The sequence below is a fragment of the Phocoena phocoena genome, chromosome 4, assembly GCF_963924675.1.
Source record: "Phocoena phocoena chromosome 4, mPhoPho1.1, whole genome shotgun sequence".
Taxonomy (NCBI): domain Eukaryota; kingdom Metazoa; phylum Chordata; class Mammalia; order Artiodactyla; family Phocoenidae; genus Phocoena; species Phocoena phocoena.
This window is the reverse complement of record NC_089222.1, coordinates 111716657-111735479: the sequence shown is the minus strand read 5'-3', so window position 1 is coordinate 111735479 and position 18823 is coordinate 111716657. Positions and strand designations below refer to the sequence as shown.

The 18823-nt window shown below is 36.7% G+C and overlaps 1 protein-coding gene across 1 annotated transcript in view; it reads right to left on the bottom strand.

The window, feature by feature from the left end:
* Nucleotides 1-18823, bottom strand: part of GBE1 (1,4-alpha-glucan branching enzyme 1) — a 298444-nt gene that overhangs the window by 138518 nt on the left and 141103 nt on the right. Inside the window, exons 4-7 of the mRNA XM_065876297.1 lie at nucleotides 13137-13262; nucleotides 12141-12276; nucleotides 9552-9642; nucleotides 503-712 (exon numbers count right to left, since the gene is read on the bottom strand). Coding sequence (XP_065732369.1) covers nucleotides 503-712; nucleotides 9552-9642; nucleotides 12141-12276; nucleotides 13137-13262 — 563 coding nt within the window. The remainder of the gene's footprint in view (nucleotides 1-502; nucleotides 713-9551; nucleotides 9643-12140; nucleotides 12277-13136; nucleotides 13263-18823) is intronic.

Genomic DNA, 18823 nt, shown 5'->3' with positions numbered 1-18823 from the left:
ATCAAAAAATTATTCACATTAACCTTTTAAGGGGCAATATAACCAATATATGTTAAATAGCATATGATTTGTAAAACCGAAATTTAGTGCAACTTACCATTAATACATGTGCTAATCAAAACAAGGTAAATTCTACTAGTATGTTAAACATTTCTCATAAATTTTTTTTAAAAATTAAGAAATTAAACACCAGTGAGAGAGTATACATACAATGAATTTAGTAAAATTCCTTGAATTATTATTATTTTTTATTTTTTTGCGGTACGCGGGCCTCTCACTGTTGGGGCCTCTCCCGTTGCGGAGCACAGGCTCCGGATGCGCAGGCTCAGCAGCTATGGCTCACGGGCCTAGCCACTCCGCGGCATGTGGGATCCTCCCGGACCGGGGCACGAACCCGTGTCCCCTGCATCGGCAGGCGGACTCTCAACCACTGTGCCACCAGGGAAGCCCCCTTGAATTATTTTTTAAACAAATAAGACATTTCCATATTCTATGTACGTACCTGGAGTAGGCAAACAATCGACTATCCCAAAGATTATGATTCCCTCTAGGTCCGTAATGAAAGTAACAGGACTCTGTCCCATCAAACATATTCAATCCATCTTCTGAATTTTTTGAGGCATGGCTATGTACCACATCTAAGAGGACTGTAATACCCATTGAGTGAGCTGTGTCAACCAGTTCTTTCAGCTCTTCAGGCGTTCCAAAACGGCTTAAGGTAAAGGAGGCAGCAAAAACAAGATCACATCATATTTAAACCAAACAGCCAATCATTTACTGAGAATCAATTGTTTTACCAGCACAGTACTAGATACTTCAAATGTACAAATGTCGTATGATATAATACTTAGATATAAATCAAAGTTGCTTAATAGTTGTTATTAGGCATTTTTAAAAGCATTCAATAAAAAAATAAATCTGGCTATTAATTGTAGATTTATAGCACAATGAAAATTCACATTTTGAGTAGGTAGATAGTAAAATTCCACTTCTCTATACTCAGAGCTTCTGATTTCCATCGCCAAGCCTAGCTAGTTTGAGGGGTATGGTCATTCCTGTCCACATACATGGCCATCCCTTTAAGCATGCATGGTTGGGATTGTGAGGGCTCTTAGAATACTTCTTTGAATATCCTTGGTGCCTTAATTGAGGCCATTTCTCCTGTACTTACTTATTCTCAGATTGGAATGCCTCAAGTACCAGTGGGTCCTGTCACCACCAAAGCCGGAAAGATGGGCAGCTCATATGCACGTGGGTTTGTCTTAAAAACAGTTTTCTAGTCAGCGTGAAATAGGAAACAAAAATCAAGCCCAAGAGGAAGGCCTTTCTTAACCTATATAAAAATCTCAATACTGCAGTCTTCCATAGCATCAACTTTTGCTTTTAAATAAAAAATCACCCTTGTGATGAATTGTTTACTGTCTCTCTTCCTCACTAGACTATATGTGCCTTGAGGGCAGGGGCTCTGACCATCTAGTTTCCCATGCTACAGTACAGTGCTTAGTATGCAGTGGGGCTCCTGATAGCAGATTCCATGGAGGAGTGAGCAAATACTCTAGTGTGGCTGGAGTGGAATAATCAAGAAAAGATGAGCTCAGAGAGTTGGCCAAGAACCAGATCACATGCGGCCTCACGGATCAATGTTAAGGCATTTGGCTTTTATTCCGAAAGGGACAGGGAATCATCAGAGTTCTGAGCAAGAGAGTGACATGATCTGACTTTCATTTTAAAAAGATGACTTTACATACTGTGCAGAAAGTGGTCCATATGTGTGTGGGGGGGGAGAAAGCTAGGGAAGGAGGACAAGAGAATAGAGTGACCAGTTACAAACCTAATGAAATAATGCAGGTGAGAAACAGCAACTTGGACCATGGTGGTAGCAGTTGAAGCAGCCAGATTGGGGATATATTATGAAGTTACCAGTGGCTACGTTTTCTGATAGCGAGAGTATAGGGGGGCGGACATAAAGGGAAAAGTCAAGTATAAGGCAGATGGCTTAAACAATTGGAAGATGGAGATGTCATTTATTATGTTAGTGAAGATAGCAAGAGAAGAAGGTTAGAAGATAAGATCAGATATTTAATCTGGAACAGGTTAAGAATGAGATATGTATTATATACCCCAACCTCAAATAGGCACTGTTTGGAGTTCACAACAGAGGTGAGGACTGGAGAACTAAATTTGGCAGTTGGCATATAAAGTGTATTTGAGGAGACTGGTTCAAGATGGTGGAGTACAAGGACGTGCTCTCACTCCCTCTTGCAAGAGCACCAGAATCACAGCTAACTGCTGAACAATCATTGACAGGAAGATACTGGAACACACCAAAAAAGATACGCCACATTCAAAGACAAAGGAGAAGCCACAATGAGATGGTAGGAGGGGCGCAATCCAAATAAAACCAAATCCTATAACTGCTGGGTGGGTGACTCACAAACTGGATGACACATATACCACAGAAGTCCACCCACTGGGGTAAAGGTTCTGAGCCCCACGTGAGGCTTCCCAACCTGAGGGTGCAGCAATGGAAGGAGGAATTCCTAGAGGATCAGACTTTGAAGGCTAGCAGGATTGGACTGCAGGACTTCAACAGGAATGGGGAAAACAGAGACTCCACTCCTGGAGGGCACACACAGAGTAGTGTGCACATTGGGACCCAGGAGAAGGAACAGTGACCCCACAGGACACTAAACCAGACCTACTTGCTAGTGTTGGAGGGTCTCCTGCAGAGGCAGAGGGTGGCTGTGGCTCACCATGAGGACAAGGACACAGGCAACAGAAATTCTGGGAAGTACTCCTTGGTGTGAGCCCTCCCAGAGTCCACCATTAGCCCCACCAAAGAGCCCGGGTAGGCTCCAGTGTTGGGTCACCTCAGGCCAAACAACAGGGAGGGAAACCAGCTCCACCCACCAGCAGACAAGCCAATTAAAGTTTTACTGAGCTCTGACCACCAGAACAACAGCCAGCTCTACCCACCACCAGTCCTTCCCATCAGGAAACATGCACAAGCCTGTTAGATAACCTAATCCAACAGAGGGCAGAGAGCAGAAGCAAGAAAAACTACAATCCCGCAGCCTGTGGAACAAAAATCACATTCACAGAAAGAGAGACAAGATGAAAAGGCAGAGGGCTATGTACCAGATGAAGGAACAAGATAAAACTCCAGAAAAGCAACTAACTGCAGTGGAGATAGGTAACCTTCTAGAAAAACAATTCAAAATAATGAGAGCGAAGATTATCCAGGACCTCGGAAAAAGAACGGAGGCAAAGACTGAGAAGATGCAAGAAATGTTTAACAAAGACCTAGAAGAATTAAAGAACAAACCAACAGGGATGAACAATACAATAACTGAAATGAAAAAATACACTGGAAGGAATCAGTAGCAGAATAACTGAGGCAGAAGAAAAGATAAGTGACCTGGAAGACAGAAAGGTGGAATTCACTGCTGCAGAACAGAATAAAGAAAAAAGAATGAAAAGAAATGAAGACAGCTTAAGAGACCTCTGGGACAACATTAAACACAACAATATTCACATTATAGGGATCCCAGAAGGAGAAGAGAGAGAGAAGGGACCTGAGAAAATATTTGAAGAGATTATAGCTGAAAACTTCCCTAACATGGGAAAGGAAATAGCCACTCAACTCCAGGAAGCGCAGAGAGTCCCATACAGGATAAACCAAGGAGAAACACACTGAGAAACATAGTAGTCAAATTGACAAAAATTAAAGACAAAGAAAAATTATTGAAAGCAGCAAGGGAAAAAAGACAAATAACACACAAGAGAACTCCCATAAAGTTATTAACAGCTGATTTCTCAGCAGAAACTCTACAAGTCAGAAGGGAGTGGCATGACATATTGAAAGTGATGGAAGGGAAGAACCTACAACCAAGATTACTCTACCCAGCAAGAATCTCATTCAGATTCAATGGAGAAATCAAAACCTTTACAGAGAAGCAAAAGCTAAGAGAATTCAGCACCACCAAACCAGCTCTACAGCAAATGCAAAAGGAACTTCTCTAAGTAGCAAACACAAGAGAAGAAAAGGACCTACAAAAACAAACCCAAAACAATTAAGAAAATGGTCATAGGAACACACATATCAAGATTACCTTAAATGTGAATGGATTAAATGCTCCAACCAAAGGCCACAGGCTCGCTGAATGGATCCAAAAACAAGACCCATATATATGCTGTCTACAAGAGACCCACTTCAAACCTAGGGATACATACAGACTGAAAGTGAGGGGATAGAAAAACATATTCCATGCAAATGGAAATCAAAAGAAAGCTACAGTAGCAATACTCATATCAAATAAAATAGACTTTAAAATAAAGAATGTTACAAGAGACAAGGAAGGACACTACATAATGATCAAGGGATCAATCCAAGAAGATACAACAATTATAAACATACATGCACCCAAAATAGGAGCACCTCAATACATAAGGCAACTGCTAACAGCTATAAAAGAGGAAATCGACAGTAACACAATAATAGTGGGGGACTTTAACACCTCTCTTACACCAATGAACAGATCATCCAGACAGAAAATTAATAAGGAAACACAAGCTTTAAATGATACAATAGACCAGATAGATTTAATTGATATTTGTAGGACATTCCATCCAAAAACAGCAGATTACACTTTCTATTTAAGTGCACACAGAACATTCTCCAGGACAGATCACATCTTGGGTCACAAATCAAGCCTCAGTAAATTTAAGAAAATTGAAATCATATCAAGCATTTTTTCTGACCACAACGCTATGAGATTAGAAATGAATTACAGAGAAAAAAACATAAAAAACACAAACACATGGAGACTAAACAATAGGTTACTAAATAACCAAGAGATCACTGAAGAAAGCAGAGGAAATAAAATACCTAGAAACAAATGACAACAAAACATGATGACCCAAAACCTATGGGATGCAGCAATAGCAGTTCTAAGATGGCAGTTTACAACAATACAAGCCTACCTCAAGAAACATCTCAAATAAACAATCTAACCTTACACTTAAAGTAACTAAGTAACTAGACAAAGAAGAACAAACAAAACCCAAAGTTAGCAGAAGGAAAGAAATCATAAAGATCAGAGCAGAAATAAATGAAATAGAAACAATGAAAACAATAGCAAATATCAATAAAACTAAAAGCTGGCTATTTGAGAAGATAAAAAAAAAAGATAAACCATTTGCCAGACTCATCAAGAAAAAGAGGGAGAGGACTCAAATCATTAAAATTTGAAATGAAAAAGGAGAAGTTACAACAGACACCACAGAAATACAAAAGAATCATAAGAGACTACTACAAGCAACTCTATGCCAATAAAATGGACAACCTGGAAGAAATGGACAAATTCTTAGAAAGGTATAACGTTCCCAGACTGAACCAGGAAGAAATAGAAAATATGAAGAGACCAATCACAAGTAATGAAATTGAAACTGTGATTAAAAATCTTCAAACAAACAAAGTCCAGGACAAGATGGCTTCACAGGTGAATTCTACCAAACGTAGAGAAGAGCTAACACCTATCCTTCTCAAACTCTTCCAAAAAATAGTAGAGGAAGGAACACTCCCCAACTCATTCTATGAGGCCACTATCACCCTGATACCAAAACCAGACAAAGATACCACAAAAATAGAAAATAACAGAACAATATCACTGATGAATATAGATGCAAAAATCCTCAAGAAAATACTAGCAAACTGAATCCAACAATACATTAAAAGGATCATACACCATGATCAAGTGGGATTTATCCCAGGGATGCAAGGATTCTTCAATATACACAATCAATCAATGTGATACACCATATTAACAAATTAAAGAATAAAAACCATATGATCATCTCAATAGATGCAGGAAACGCTCTTGACAAAATTCAACACCCATTTATGATAAAAACTCTCCAGAAAGTGGGCACAGAGTGAATCTCAACATAATAAAGGCCATATATGACAAACCCACAGCAAAGATCATTCTCAATGGTGAACAACTGAAAGCATTTCTTCTAAGATCAGGAGCAAACAAGGATGACCACTCTCACCACTATTATTCAACATAGTTTTGGAAGTCCTAGCCATGGCAATCAGGGAAGACAAAGAAATAAAAGGAATACAAATTGGAAAAGAAGAAGTAAAACTGTCACTGTTTGCCCATGACATGATACTATACATGAAGAATCCTAAAGATACCACCAGGAAACTACTAGAGCTAATCAATGAATTTGGTAAAGCCGCAGGATACAAAATTAATGCACAGAAATTTCTTCCATTCCTATACACTAATGATGAAAAATCTGAAAGAGAAATTAAGGAAACACTCCCATTTGCCATTGCAAGAAAAAGAATAAAATACCTAGGAATAAACCTACCTAGGGAGGCAAAAGATCTGTATGCAGAAAAGTATAAAACACTGATGAAAGAAATTAAAGATGATACAAACAGATGGAGAGATATACCATGCTCTTGGATTTGAAGAATCAATATTGTGAAAATCACTATACTACCCAAAGCAATCTACACATTCAATGCAATCCCTATCAAATTACCACTGGCATTTTTTACAGAACTAGAACAAAAAATCTTAAAATTTGTATGGAGACACAAAAGACCCCAAATAGCCAAAGCAGTCTTGGAGGAATCAGACTCCCTGACTTCAGACTATACTACAAATTTACAGTAATCAAGACAATATGGTACTGGCACAAAAAAAGAAATATAGATCAATGGAATGGGATAGAAAGCCCAGAGATGAACCCAGGCAACTATGGTCAACTAATCTATGACAAAGGAGGCAAGGATATACAGTGGAGAAAAGACAGTCCCGTCAATAAGTCATGCTGGGAAACTGGATAGCTACATGTAAAAGAATGAAATTAGAACACTCCCTAACACCATACATAAAAATAAACTCAAAATGGATTAGAGGGCTTCCCTGGTGGCGCAGTGGTTGAGAGTCTGCCTGCCGATGCAGGGGACACGGGTTCGTGTCCTGGTCCGGGAGGATCCCGCGTGCCGTGGAGCGGCTGGGCTCGTGAGCTATGGCTGCTGGGCCTGCGCATCCGGAGCCTGTGCTCCGCAACGGGAGAGGCCAAAACAGTGAGAGGCCCGCGTACCACAAAAAAAAAATAATAATAAAATAAAATTAAAAATGGATTAGAGACCTAAATGTAAAACCAGACACTATAAAACTCTTAGAGGAAAACATAGGCAGAACACTCTTTGACATAAATCACAGCAAGATCTTTTTTGATCCACCTCCCAGAGTAATGGAAATAAAAACAAAAATAAACAAATGGGACATAATGAAAGTTAAAAGCTTTTGCACAGCAAAGGAAACTATAAACAAGATGAAAAGACAACCCTCAGAATGGGAGAAAATATTTGCAAACGAATCAACAGACAAATATTTAATCTCCAAAATATATAAACAGCTCATGCAGCTAAGTATTAAAAAAACAAACAACCCAATCCAAAAATGGGCAGAAGATCTAAATAGACATTTCTTCAAAGTAGACATACAGATGGCCAAGAAGCACATGAAAAGCTGCTCAACATCACTGATTATTAGAGAAATGCAAATCAAAACTACAATGAGGTATCACCTCACACCAGTTAGAATGGGCATCATAAGAAAATCTACAAACAACAAATGCTGGAGAGGGTGTGGAGAAAAGGGAACCCTCTTGCACTGTTGGTGGGAATGTAACTTGATACAACCACTATGGAGAACAGTATGGAGGTTCCTTAAAAAATGAAAAATAGAATTTTATATGACCCAGCAATCCCACTACTGGGCATATACCCAGAGAAAACCATAATTCAAAAAGACACATGCATCCCAATGTTCACTGCAGCACTCTTTACAATAGCCAGGTCATGGAAACAACCTAAATGCCCATCGACAGACGAATGGATAAAGAAGATGTGGTACATATATACAATGGAATATTACTCAGCCATAAAAAGGAACGAAATTTGTAGAGACGTGGGTGCATCTAGAGACTGTCATACATAGTGAAGTAAGTCAGAAAGAGAAAAACAAATATAGTATATTAACGCACACATGTGGAACTTAAAAAATGGTACAGATGAACCGGTTTGCAGGGCAGATATTGAGACACAGATTTAGAGAACAAACGTATGGACACCAAGGGGGCAAAGCAGCCAGCGGGGTGGTGTGATTAATTGGGCAATTGGGATTGACATATATACACTAATATGTATAAAATGGATAACTACTAAGAACCTGATGTATAAAAAAATAAATAAAATAAAATTCAAAATAAAATAATGTGTATTTGAGTCATCAGAATGGATGAGACCTTAATTCTTCATATAGATACAGGAAGGAATGAAGCCAAGGGCTAAACACTGGAATGGCCCATCTTTATTGGTGAGAAAGAGCAAACGAAGTAAAGAAGAAGCAACAAAACATGTGAGAAAAACAACAGGAAAGTTTAATATTCTGAAAGCCAAGAGAAGAAAAAAGTTGCAAGAAGGTAGGAGTAATCAATTGTGCCAAATGCCGCTGACAAGTAAGCTAAGAACTGATGATTGACTTTACAATGCAGAGGGAAACAGTATCCTAGACAGGAGCAGTTTCAGCAAAGTGGTGGAGCGTGTACTTGGAATGAGCTCAAGAAAGAAGAGGAGTGGAGGAATTAGAGACAGCAAGGACAGATAACTCGTTCAAGGAGAAGTCTTATGAAGAGAAACAGGTGAAGGGACCAGTATCTTTTCTGTATGTCTGGAATGCTATCTACCTACTCCCACTTCACTCCTCCCCCCAGGTAACTCTTTTTTTTAGATTTGAAAACTGTTTATCTCTTAATCATGTTTTAGATCTCAGTTGTAACATTAGTTCAGATCTAATCTAAACTGATTAGACCCCTGATTCTATGTTATTGGAGAAATCTGCCATCTTCTTCTTAGCTTTTATTACATGTGGAAATCATAATATGTATGATTATTGGATTTATGTCTGTATGCCACCACCCTGTAAGCTCCATGTGGCAGAGACAATGTTGGACTTGTTCAACTTATGGTTAGTCGGGTCAGTACCTCTCTGCATAGGACCCCTTGATGTCTTTCTGCCCAGAGAGCAATATTCCTTGGATTTCACCCTGGGAAGAAGGACAGTCCTTCCGTGGGTATTATATATCCCACCAAGGGCCTCCTCAGTTACCTTCCTATATAAGTCAATCTCTTTCCAGAAAAGGATATGAGCTCTAGCAACAATGGCTTCCATAAGTCAGGATTTTCTGACTGAAGCTTAGGCCTCCGAACATATCACAATTTCAGCAGGCTAACTGGATATTCTGTACCAGAAATCATTTTGTGAAAAGCAATGTTAAATCAGGCCAGACTCTAAGGCTTGATGAGATGAGAGTCTATGATCTTAATAAAAGAAAATGCTCAGCTTCTATTAGCTCTGTTAACCCTAAAATAGGTTATAAGACATCACACAAAATATAGAAATTCATTTCATTTTTTAAATGTTTTGTTCAAACAAGAATGGATATAATTTCTTTCATTTTACCTTGAAGCTGCAAAGAAGCTTGTGATTTGGTAACCAAAACTGGCATAGTAAGCATGTTCCATGATTGCCATCATCTGAATGCAATTGTATCCTGTATAAGCAAAGGTCAAATAGAGATTAAGAGCCACATTTTTAAAAAGTAATGAAAACAATATATAAACACAGCACCCTGTTCAAAAGGCATTACATTTTACATATAATCTAGAAGATTTGGTCATTTTGAAAAGTTCTACTACTTTAACATCTTTGCTTGTCTGACCTTCTAACATAAAATCAGACAGTTAGTTCTTGAGGGTTATAGTCTAGCTATTTGAAATGTCTTCATTTTAATAAGTAATAAGTGATATGCAAATATACTTAATTTGGCTTTAGAATATTAAAGATGGCAATCTGCATATGCTAAACTTCAGCTGCACCTGTAATATTCATATCGAAGATTGTGAAAGCCAAATAAAAGTAACTGATTGCAGGCCATGTACTTTTTATTTCACCTTTTTCTTTATATTTCTCTTTTTTCTAACATAAGATATACCACACCACTGAATCCATTTTTCTACAAGGTAGCTTTTATAAAGCCAGCATTAATGCTTCCATTTTCCACTGTTTCTAGGACCTATAAAATTACTCCACAGTCATTCATGGGCTCACATGTGTGCACGCGTGCACACACACACACACACACACACACGTATACACACACACGTACACCCACATACATCCTTCCTTTCTCTATCTGAAAATGTTTTGCTTTAACACTAAATAAATTGACTCAAATGAACTGACTCAAAAAGATAGGTATGTATTTTTAAAAATCCTTAACACAAATATATTTATTAATGTGTTTTTAATGTAAGCAAATAATCAGAGTAGAAGAAACTTTGGTCTTTTAAAAAACTAAAAAAATCATTTTCTTCAAAGTAAAATATGGTAAAATTTTCAAATATGATTTAATTGCCTTCTGCAACATGCAAAGAAAATATTCCTATTCTGTTCTCAAAGTCTAATTCATGTCAATATAACTTCTTGTGCACATATTTTAGTACATAATTAATATTGGAACAATTACGATTCACGTTCAGAACTGAGGATTCATAAGTTTAAAGGATAACATAAACTCCATGATTCAGAATCTGTTGAAAAGTTATTACTGTTGGTTTTATTGTTAAAAAAAGAAACAAATTAACTCTATCAGGCCTGGTAGAAATATGTATATAAACTACTGCTCAATAATATAAACCAAGTATAATACTTAGTCACAAAATACAGAGTTTGTAGTTTATTTCTCTATTATGTAATCAATATTATTCTTCTGACCAAGTAACAATTTATAGCTTTTATTATACATTTTATGTCATTAACCATTCCTAAACTTACTTATGGTCAGAGTACTGGGCTAGGTAATTCAAACACAAAGATGAATAAGAAAATCCTTGTTCTGCTGAAACTTCTGCAAGATCCAGGTCATAAACAATTTATTACAGTATGAAATGAGAGACCATCTCAAGTATAACAATATTAATATAATACTTATTAAATATAATTTATATCAAATTATCCAAACATTTAATTAATTTTGGTTTCTGGAACCTGACCTCACCATCTCAGGTAATCAAGACCCCTATATAACTAAAAATTTCAACCATGAGAAACTTTTCCTCTAGCCAAAATGTGGACTGCCTACCAGAAGCAGACTAATTAAATGTAGTTTATCTTCCTGCCTAGCCACTGTAGCAGGTGCTAATATGCTGAGAAATGATAAAAAGCATTACCTATAAAAAGAAAATAACAGATCTAAAGCATTCTGAATCAATAATTGAGCAGTACACTATTCACTCTCCTGCTTGTTCCCATGAAGACAGGGTTTGTGTCATTAGAGTCCAATACAAACACCTAGACCAATGTGACTCACACAGAAAGATGCACCACAAATATCTGTCTAATAAGTCATCCAGACAGGAGCTATATATACAATGACTCTGAAACAAAATGAGTTCTAGTCACCTTACAAATGTAAGATTTTTTTCCCTAACAGACTAAAATGAACAGGCTATAACCAATGACCACTTAAATTGATAAGAATTCTCTCCTGTAGGGCTTCCCTGGTGGTGCAGTGGTTGAGAGTCCGCCTGCCGATGCAGGGGACACGCGTTCGTGCCCCGGTCTGGGAAGATCCCACATGCCGCGGAGCGGCTGGGCCCGTGAGCCATGGCCCCTGAGCCTGCATGTCCGGAGCCTGTGCTCCACAACTGGAGAGGCCACAACAGTGAGAGGCCTGCATACCGCAAAAACAAAACAAAACAAAACTCTCCTGTAGAAAAGTAATTATGCTTACATATTTATCTATAATTTTGGAAGCCATCATTTCACATTAAAATTGAAATAATATCTTGAATTCTTATGTTCTAATTCCATTTCTCTTTTCTATGCTATCACTATTACAGGGCAATTTGAGAAGCCTAAAATAACATGCATTTCTATTACATATTTAATCTCTTAACACAATAAAAGAGACACTTGTAATTAGCTTCTCTAATAAGAGAACAGACTCATTAAAATTTTATCTGAATAAAAATCAGAGTTATTACTTACCAAGGTCTTTGATTCTTGGTAGTATATTGCATGTAAAATGTTTATAAGAAGCTATTTTTCCTTCATAGGAAGAAATTCCCACATGAGATTCATAAATTCGTAGACCTCTTGGCTTCTTTGGTTTGGAATGCTTAAACTACAGAATATTAAAATTACATATAGAATTAAGCCAAAAATGCAGGTATGACACTAACAAATTAAGCATGTTAAATGAAATGATGAATTAACTCAGTCAAACACTTTGAAACTACTTTCACGTATAAAAGGCACTGGCTGCCTCCATTAAACTTTCTTTTAAAAAAAAAATCCTTTTTAGGATCATGGTAATAGACCTATTTGAAAAGAGTAGTCATGCGATGGCTTATGCCTTATCACTGAGTGAAGATGTATTTTGAGCCTAAGCCTTACAGAAAACATAAGAACTGTGAAATACATACATAATTATTAAATGCAAAGCATTTATCAACAAGTTTTGATAACTTAAAGGACAGAAAAGTGAGCTCCAAGATACCTATAACTCTTATCAATAAGACAGGCTTAAAAAATTACCCTAATTAATACATTCATGAGATGTCTTGACTATTCGTTGTTCCTAAGGACACTGATCCTGCTTCAAGTCCATGACAGTGAGAAATATTACACCACTGGAGAGTCTTTGATTAATCAGAAATTGTAGTTAAAATTTTAAAAAATCAGTATCCCTTATAGGTCAGTACATAGAGATTTAGTGTTCTTCCCCCGCCCACAACTTCAGAAACACACGATAAAACAAAAACTCACTTTTATATTTTATTGGCTACAGATGATGGACATATATATATATATATATATATATATATATATATATATATAGAGCAAATGAGTACATTATGATGTAAAATATTAAACCGGTGGTGAAGAGAGAAGTTGAACATTACAATAAAAGTTATAAAAGTAAAAATTAATTTTCCTAGAAATATTGGAACATGCATTTATTTAAAGAGTTGTTGTTCTCACTTTATATGTGTGTTCTGGATCCCAGTGTTTCCAATCATAATTCACATTACCACTGTCACGAGTCACATACTTCGCCCACGGTGAAATACGATACAAGATCTCTCCACTTTTACTCCTAATAACAACCTAAAAAGAGAACAAGATATTATTGCCTTAAAATACTTTCAAAACTCTAAGATAATGCATGATACTCTATGAGCACTGTGACAAGTAAGAAAAGGAGGAATGATCTTAAGAACCGAAACTGCCTTCCAGATGTGTTACCTTAAGGATGTTTAAATTCTATGGACCTTGCTCTCCTCATCTGCCATGGTATATGATCCCTAAAGTCATTTCCAGCTTGAATACTTTATGATTCTCTGGCAATTTTCATCATTGCCAACCAACCATTATAGTAGTTAATTAAAGTAAGCATACAGTAGATAGGAAAAAGACATGAATATTATTGGAAGCTACCGTCAATAAATCAATCAACAGAAGGAACTGATCCTAGTATATTCTTTTAAAAAGTCATGAGTTATATCACCATCTCTTCCTTTTCCTTTTCATAGCAATTAATGATAACATGGGTTTTGGCTAATAATTGTATTATAATACACACAAACACACACACTACCCTACAAATATTTTCCACTTCTCAATTTCTTCTACACCTTATTCCAAGTATGCTTTACCATATGAAACCAAACATTTTCCTTTTTAACCATTTGTTCCTATATTTGCCAGTAGTATCACTATTGCTATCAGTATAAAAAATAACAATAAAAATGCAGGGCTTCCCTGGTGGCGCAGTGGTTGACAGTCCGCCTGCCGATGCAGGGGACATGGGTTCGTGCCCTGGTCCGGGAAGATCCCACATGCCGTGGAGTGGCTGGGCCCGTGAGCCATGGCCGCTGAGCCTGCGCATCCGGAGCCTGTGCTCCGCAGCGGGACAGAGGCCACAACAGTGAAAGGCCTGCGTACCGCAAAAAAAAAAAAAAAAAAATGCAAAGGCAACTTTTACGGAATCCACCAGTTTAGACTTAGTACTGAATAGAGGGCTTTGAATTTATCAGCATGGTTAAATAGTGAACAGAGCTTCCAGGTATAGCTTTTTAAAGTTTTTTTTTTTTTAATTAATTAAACCTTCTAAGAGTAGGTAGAGTGTGACAAAAAATGTTCAGATCAGTAGCTGACCTGAATGCTGAATGATCAACATGCTCTCAGCGTTGAGAAAGAATATATTCTTTGGTCTCCTTTAATAGAGAAAAGCTCAAGTATGCATAATTCTTGGTCATTAAATATTTGTAGAATGTTTTATAGTTTAGAAAGGGCTTTCATAGTCATATCTCACTTGATTCCAGAGAATCTTTTTTTTTTTTTTTTTTTTGCTGTACGCGGGCCTGTCACTGCTGTGGCCTCTCGCGCTGCGGAGCACAGGCTCTGGACGCACAGGCTCAGCGGCCATGGCTCACGGGCCCAGCCGCTCCACGGCATGTGGGATCTTCCCGGACCGGGGCACGAACCCGTGTCCCCTGCATCGGCAGGCGGACTCTCAACCACTGCGCCACCAGGGAAGCCCCCAGAGAATCTTTATAACCCAAATATTAAGTGAGTAGCCAGAAGTCCCAAAGTCACCAACTGGCAGAACCAAAAGCTAAGCAGAGCTTCTGATACTCACTTCCTTTTTCTTAACAGGCTTTAATGGCACTTCCTTCATATACAGAAAAAGAATAAATCATGATTTAAGGAGGAGGGGACAGGTGAGTGGTGAAAAGGAACATCTAACTTACATGAGCTCAATTCTATCTCCTTAGTTGTGCCTCCCACTTATTAAAGCCCATCACAACTGTTTCTATTATTCAAATAGTAATCACAAAACATGAATGAATAGGATCAACCCAGTCCCAGAGTATTTTATCCCCCAAAATATGTCCCTTAAGTCACATAACTTTCTAGTATAATACACACAGTGATATATTTGAGAAAAGGCTTTTTATTCACTCATCAACCCAGGACAGGTAATGGGGAAATAAAATACCAGAAATCAGTTTTCAATGGATAGCACCCTGCCTAATCCATCCACCTATCTTTTCTCTTTTTTGCAAATGGCTCTCCAACCCCTCCAAAGGATGATAATGAACCAATAAGTATTTTTCAAGGTGTCTGCTGGCAGAGAGAATATTTGAAACTTTAAGCAAAGAACATGAAGAATTTCCTTATGCTGAATATAATTTCCACATTCTTTGGAACATTAACTTATTTATCTTGCTGTACACATGAATGTCTTCAGAGGGTACTGAGTGATGGAAGTTGGAAGGAACAGCCCTTCTATGGGTCTTTCTCACTCCTACATGTTTTGCTGGGTACAGCAAGAATATAAGGTCCTATTGATGACAGAGGCCATTTCTCAGAGTGGCAACCCTGAGGAATGAGATAATGTCTGCCTTGAAGACAATGGACAGCTTTCCTTACTGCTTGCCATAAAAGAAATCATTCCCCAAGGTAAATACTCCTCACCTATGAGGCAAACTAGCTGTGTGCATAGCATCCATCTAGACCCTATAGTGTCACCCCTATAAGACTTAGAAAGCAAGGGGAACTAATGCAAGTATGATGCACATCCTGTGCCATGAGTAATAAAGTCATTTATCTCTGACTCAGGAGTCCTGTGTTTTCTGCCAGAATCCACGAAACAGTAACAGGTTAACTTATGAGCTTGAAGGTACGGCAAAATCAAACCCTACACCTGACAATGGATGACTTACTCATTTTGAATGACTTCCATATTTTTGTTACCAAAAGTTCTATTTCTTCATTTCTATTAGTGTTTTATATTAGATATTTTTGTTCATCATTTTTATTAATTTTGCTTCTTGGGGTGGAAACTTTTAATTATCTAATTCCTTCCTTTTTTCTTAGCAATAAAATCAGAGCCTGGATCCTTAAATGATACGTAAAACAAAGCTTCCCACCACATCTAGAACACTTCACTGTAATCATTACATAAACGGTAAATTCACTTCTCTATTCTTTAGGCTCCTGAATTTTGGATGTATTTTTGCTATAGCAGTTTAGATTTTACTAGTAAACACACTTGCCAACAGTACCCACCTTACCTCACCTTTGATTTACTGTTCCTAAGTTGCTGTGATAACAAATAAGAGTATTATAGTAAATCTAAATAACCCAAACTTGAGAGACCTTCCAATGAGTAAAAAATATAACCTTCTGGACTAAATTTTGCTCCTGAAACGTTTTAGGGGGGAGAAAGGGGAGAGATAAGTGTACTTACTGAGTTTGTGCTCTCTTGAGTTCAGATTCAGAATTTTTAGATAAAACTTTATATCATTTAATTTACAACCTCAAAATAGAACATGTTATATAGCAAATTGAAAAGAAAGCTCTAGCTTGATTGATCTTTCAATGATAGTAAGTCTAATAGCTGATGGGTAGAAGAATTCACTTGGTACTAGCAAACTGAAAGTCTCATACACTACGAGTATAAAATAGTATGAACATTCTAAATAGCAATTTGGCAATAGGATCAAAAATTCAAAAAAAAGTAATTCTCAATGACTCAGCAATTCTAATTACAGATGTTTGCCCTGTAGAAATAATCAGAGAAGTGCCCAAAGAACTATATTCTTATCTATTAATCTTAGTGTTATTTTTATTAGCAAAAAGTGAATGACTGAATAGTGTATGCTTGTTAAAAATTATACCACTGAATTATATTGAAGGTTGCAAGAAAATTCTTTCAAGTTATAAAAAAGAATGTATTGCATCTTCCTAATGTACATATATACAAATGGTTGCCTATGGATAGAGAAATTATTAATAGCTTTTATTTTCCAGTTGTATCTTTCTATATTGTTATCAATTCATTTCACTTGTAGAGCTTCTATAAATCAGAAAAAAATAAGCATTCTGATAAGGATTGCAAATAGATGAATTATACAATTGTGTACATATTTGTGGACCTGTGCTACCAAGTTCCATATATATGTGTGTATATACATACACTTTAAATATATTGACACAGTGTTAAACATAAAACTTTAAAAAGTATATTAGGGAATTCCCTGGTGGTCCACTGGTTAGGACTCCATGCTTTCACTGCTGAAGGCTCAGGTTCAATACCTGGTCAGGGAACTCAGGTCCCACAAGTCGTGCGGCCAAAAAAAATAAAAAGTATATTAATATCACCACATATCACTTCAATAAAAAATATATATAAAATCACTTTAAAGAAATATACTAATGAAAATAATATCATGATGAACTTTTGTAGGGCAAATTGATAATTTGTATAATTATAACATTTTATAACATGGTAAAAATGTCATTAGGCTCCTTTTCTAATGAGCCAAATTATCTCTTTGACTTATGGGAGGTTAACATCAAAAGACATTATTAAATTAAATAAAGAAGTGAATAAAATAAACCTCTACCTGTGCAAAAGTCAAATTGACTTAGTGAACTGTATGAAGTCAAATTTTATTTAGAAAATGACATTTAAAACTCAAATATACAATATAAGAAACAGTTTGGTAAAACAGTGAAGACCTAAAAACTTGTGTTTGTGTGTGTATATTCATTCAATCTAGGAATATCTTTTGAAATGGTTCTTGTCAAAGACTATTGTTCCTTTGGACCAAAAAATCCCTGAGATAAGATGCTCCTCAGGTGGCCAACAATTTTATATGAAAACAGTGGATGTGTTCAGCTGGTTAGAAGTGGTAGGATACTCTGGAAAATGGTATTGCATGTAACTCTGGGTTTCAAGACTGAACGTGTAGAAGACGAAGAGAAAAGGCACAGATATTGAAAAATATAATTTGATTTGCCCAGATTATACTACCAAAATCACAACAACATGCTATGAAGGAAAAAAATTATTAATAAAGATAACTATTTAGTAGGGTACAGGTCAAAATAAATAAGCAATAAAAGTGATTTCTAATTTATGAAGCAATGTTATATCCTCCTCTTTTAAATTACCTCTAATTTATATAATAATAGCTAACGTAATTGATACTATATGTAATATGTATATAATATGTAAAATATATAATTGATATTATATACATATTTTTTAAACAATGGGTACAGTCATACCAACATGCAACGCTAAATATCAGTATTCTGTTGTGTGTGTTTAAAATGTGACAAAAAATATGTGTGTGTATATAGAGAAAGAAATACATACGTATAGAACACATAATACTTTTAAGTAATTTTTAGAAGTGAGTGGGACAAAAATAAAACAGAGCATTAGAAAAAGTAATCACAAGTTTATAATTAAGTAGAAAAATAAGTGATATTCCAGAGGAGAATCTGATGGTTCAACCAATGACCAGAATCCTGAAGAAATAAATATGTGCTTTTAATATTTACAATTAACATAGCATAAACATTATTTTTAATGCATAGATATAATTATTAAAACTTTAAAATACCTTAATATAATTTAAAAAGAAGTTCTTAAATCTCATTTTAATTCAACTAAAATTTTATGACTAACCTTTGTTAAAAACTAGGACATAGGGCTTCCCTGGTGGCGCAGTGGTTGAGAGTCTGCCTGCCGATGCAGGGGACACGGGTTCGTGCCCCGGTCCGGGAAGATCCCACATGCCGCAGAGCGGCTGGGCCCATGAGCCATGGCCACTGAGACTGCGCGTCCAGAGCCTGTGCTCCGCAACGGG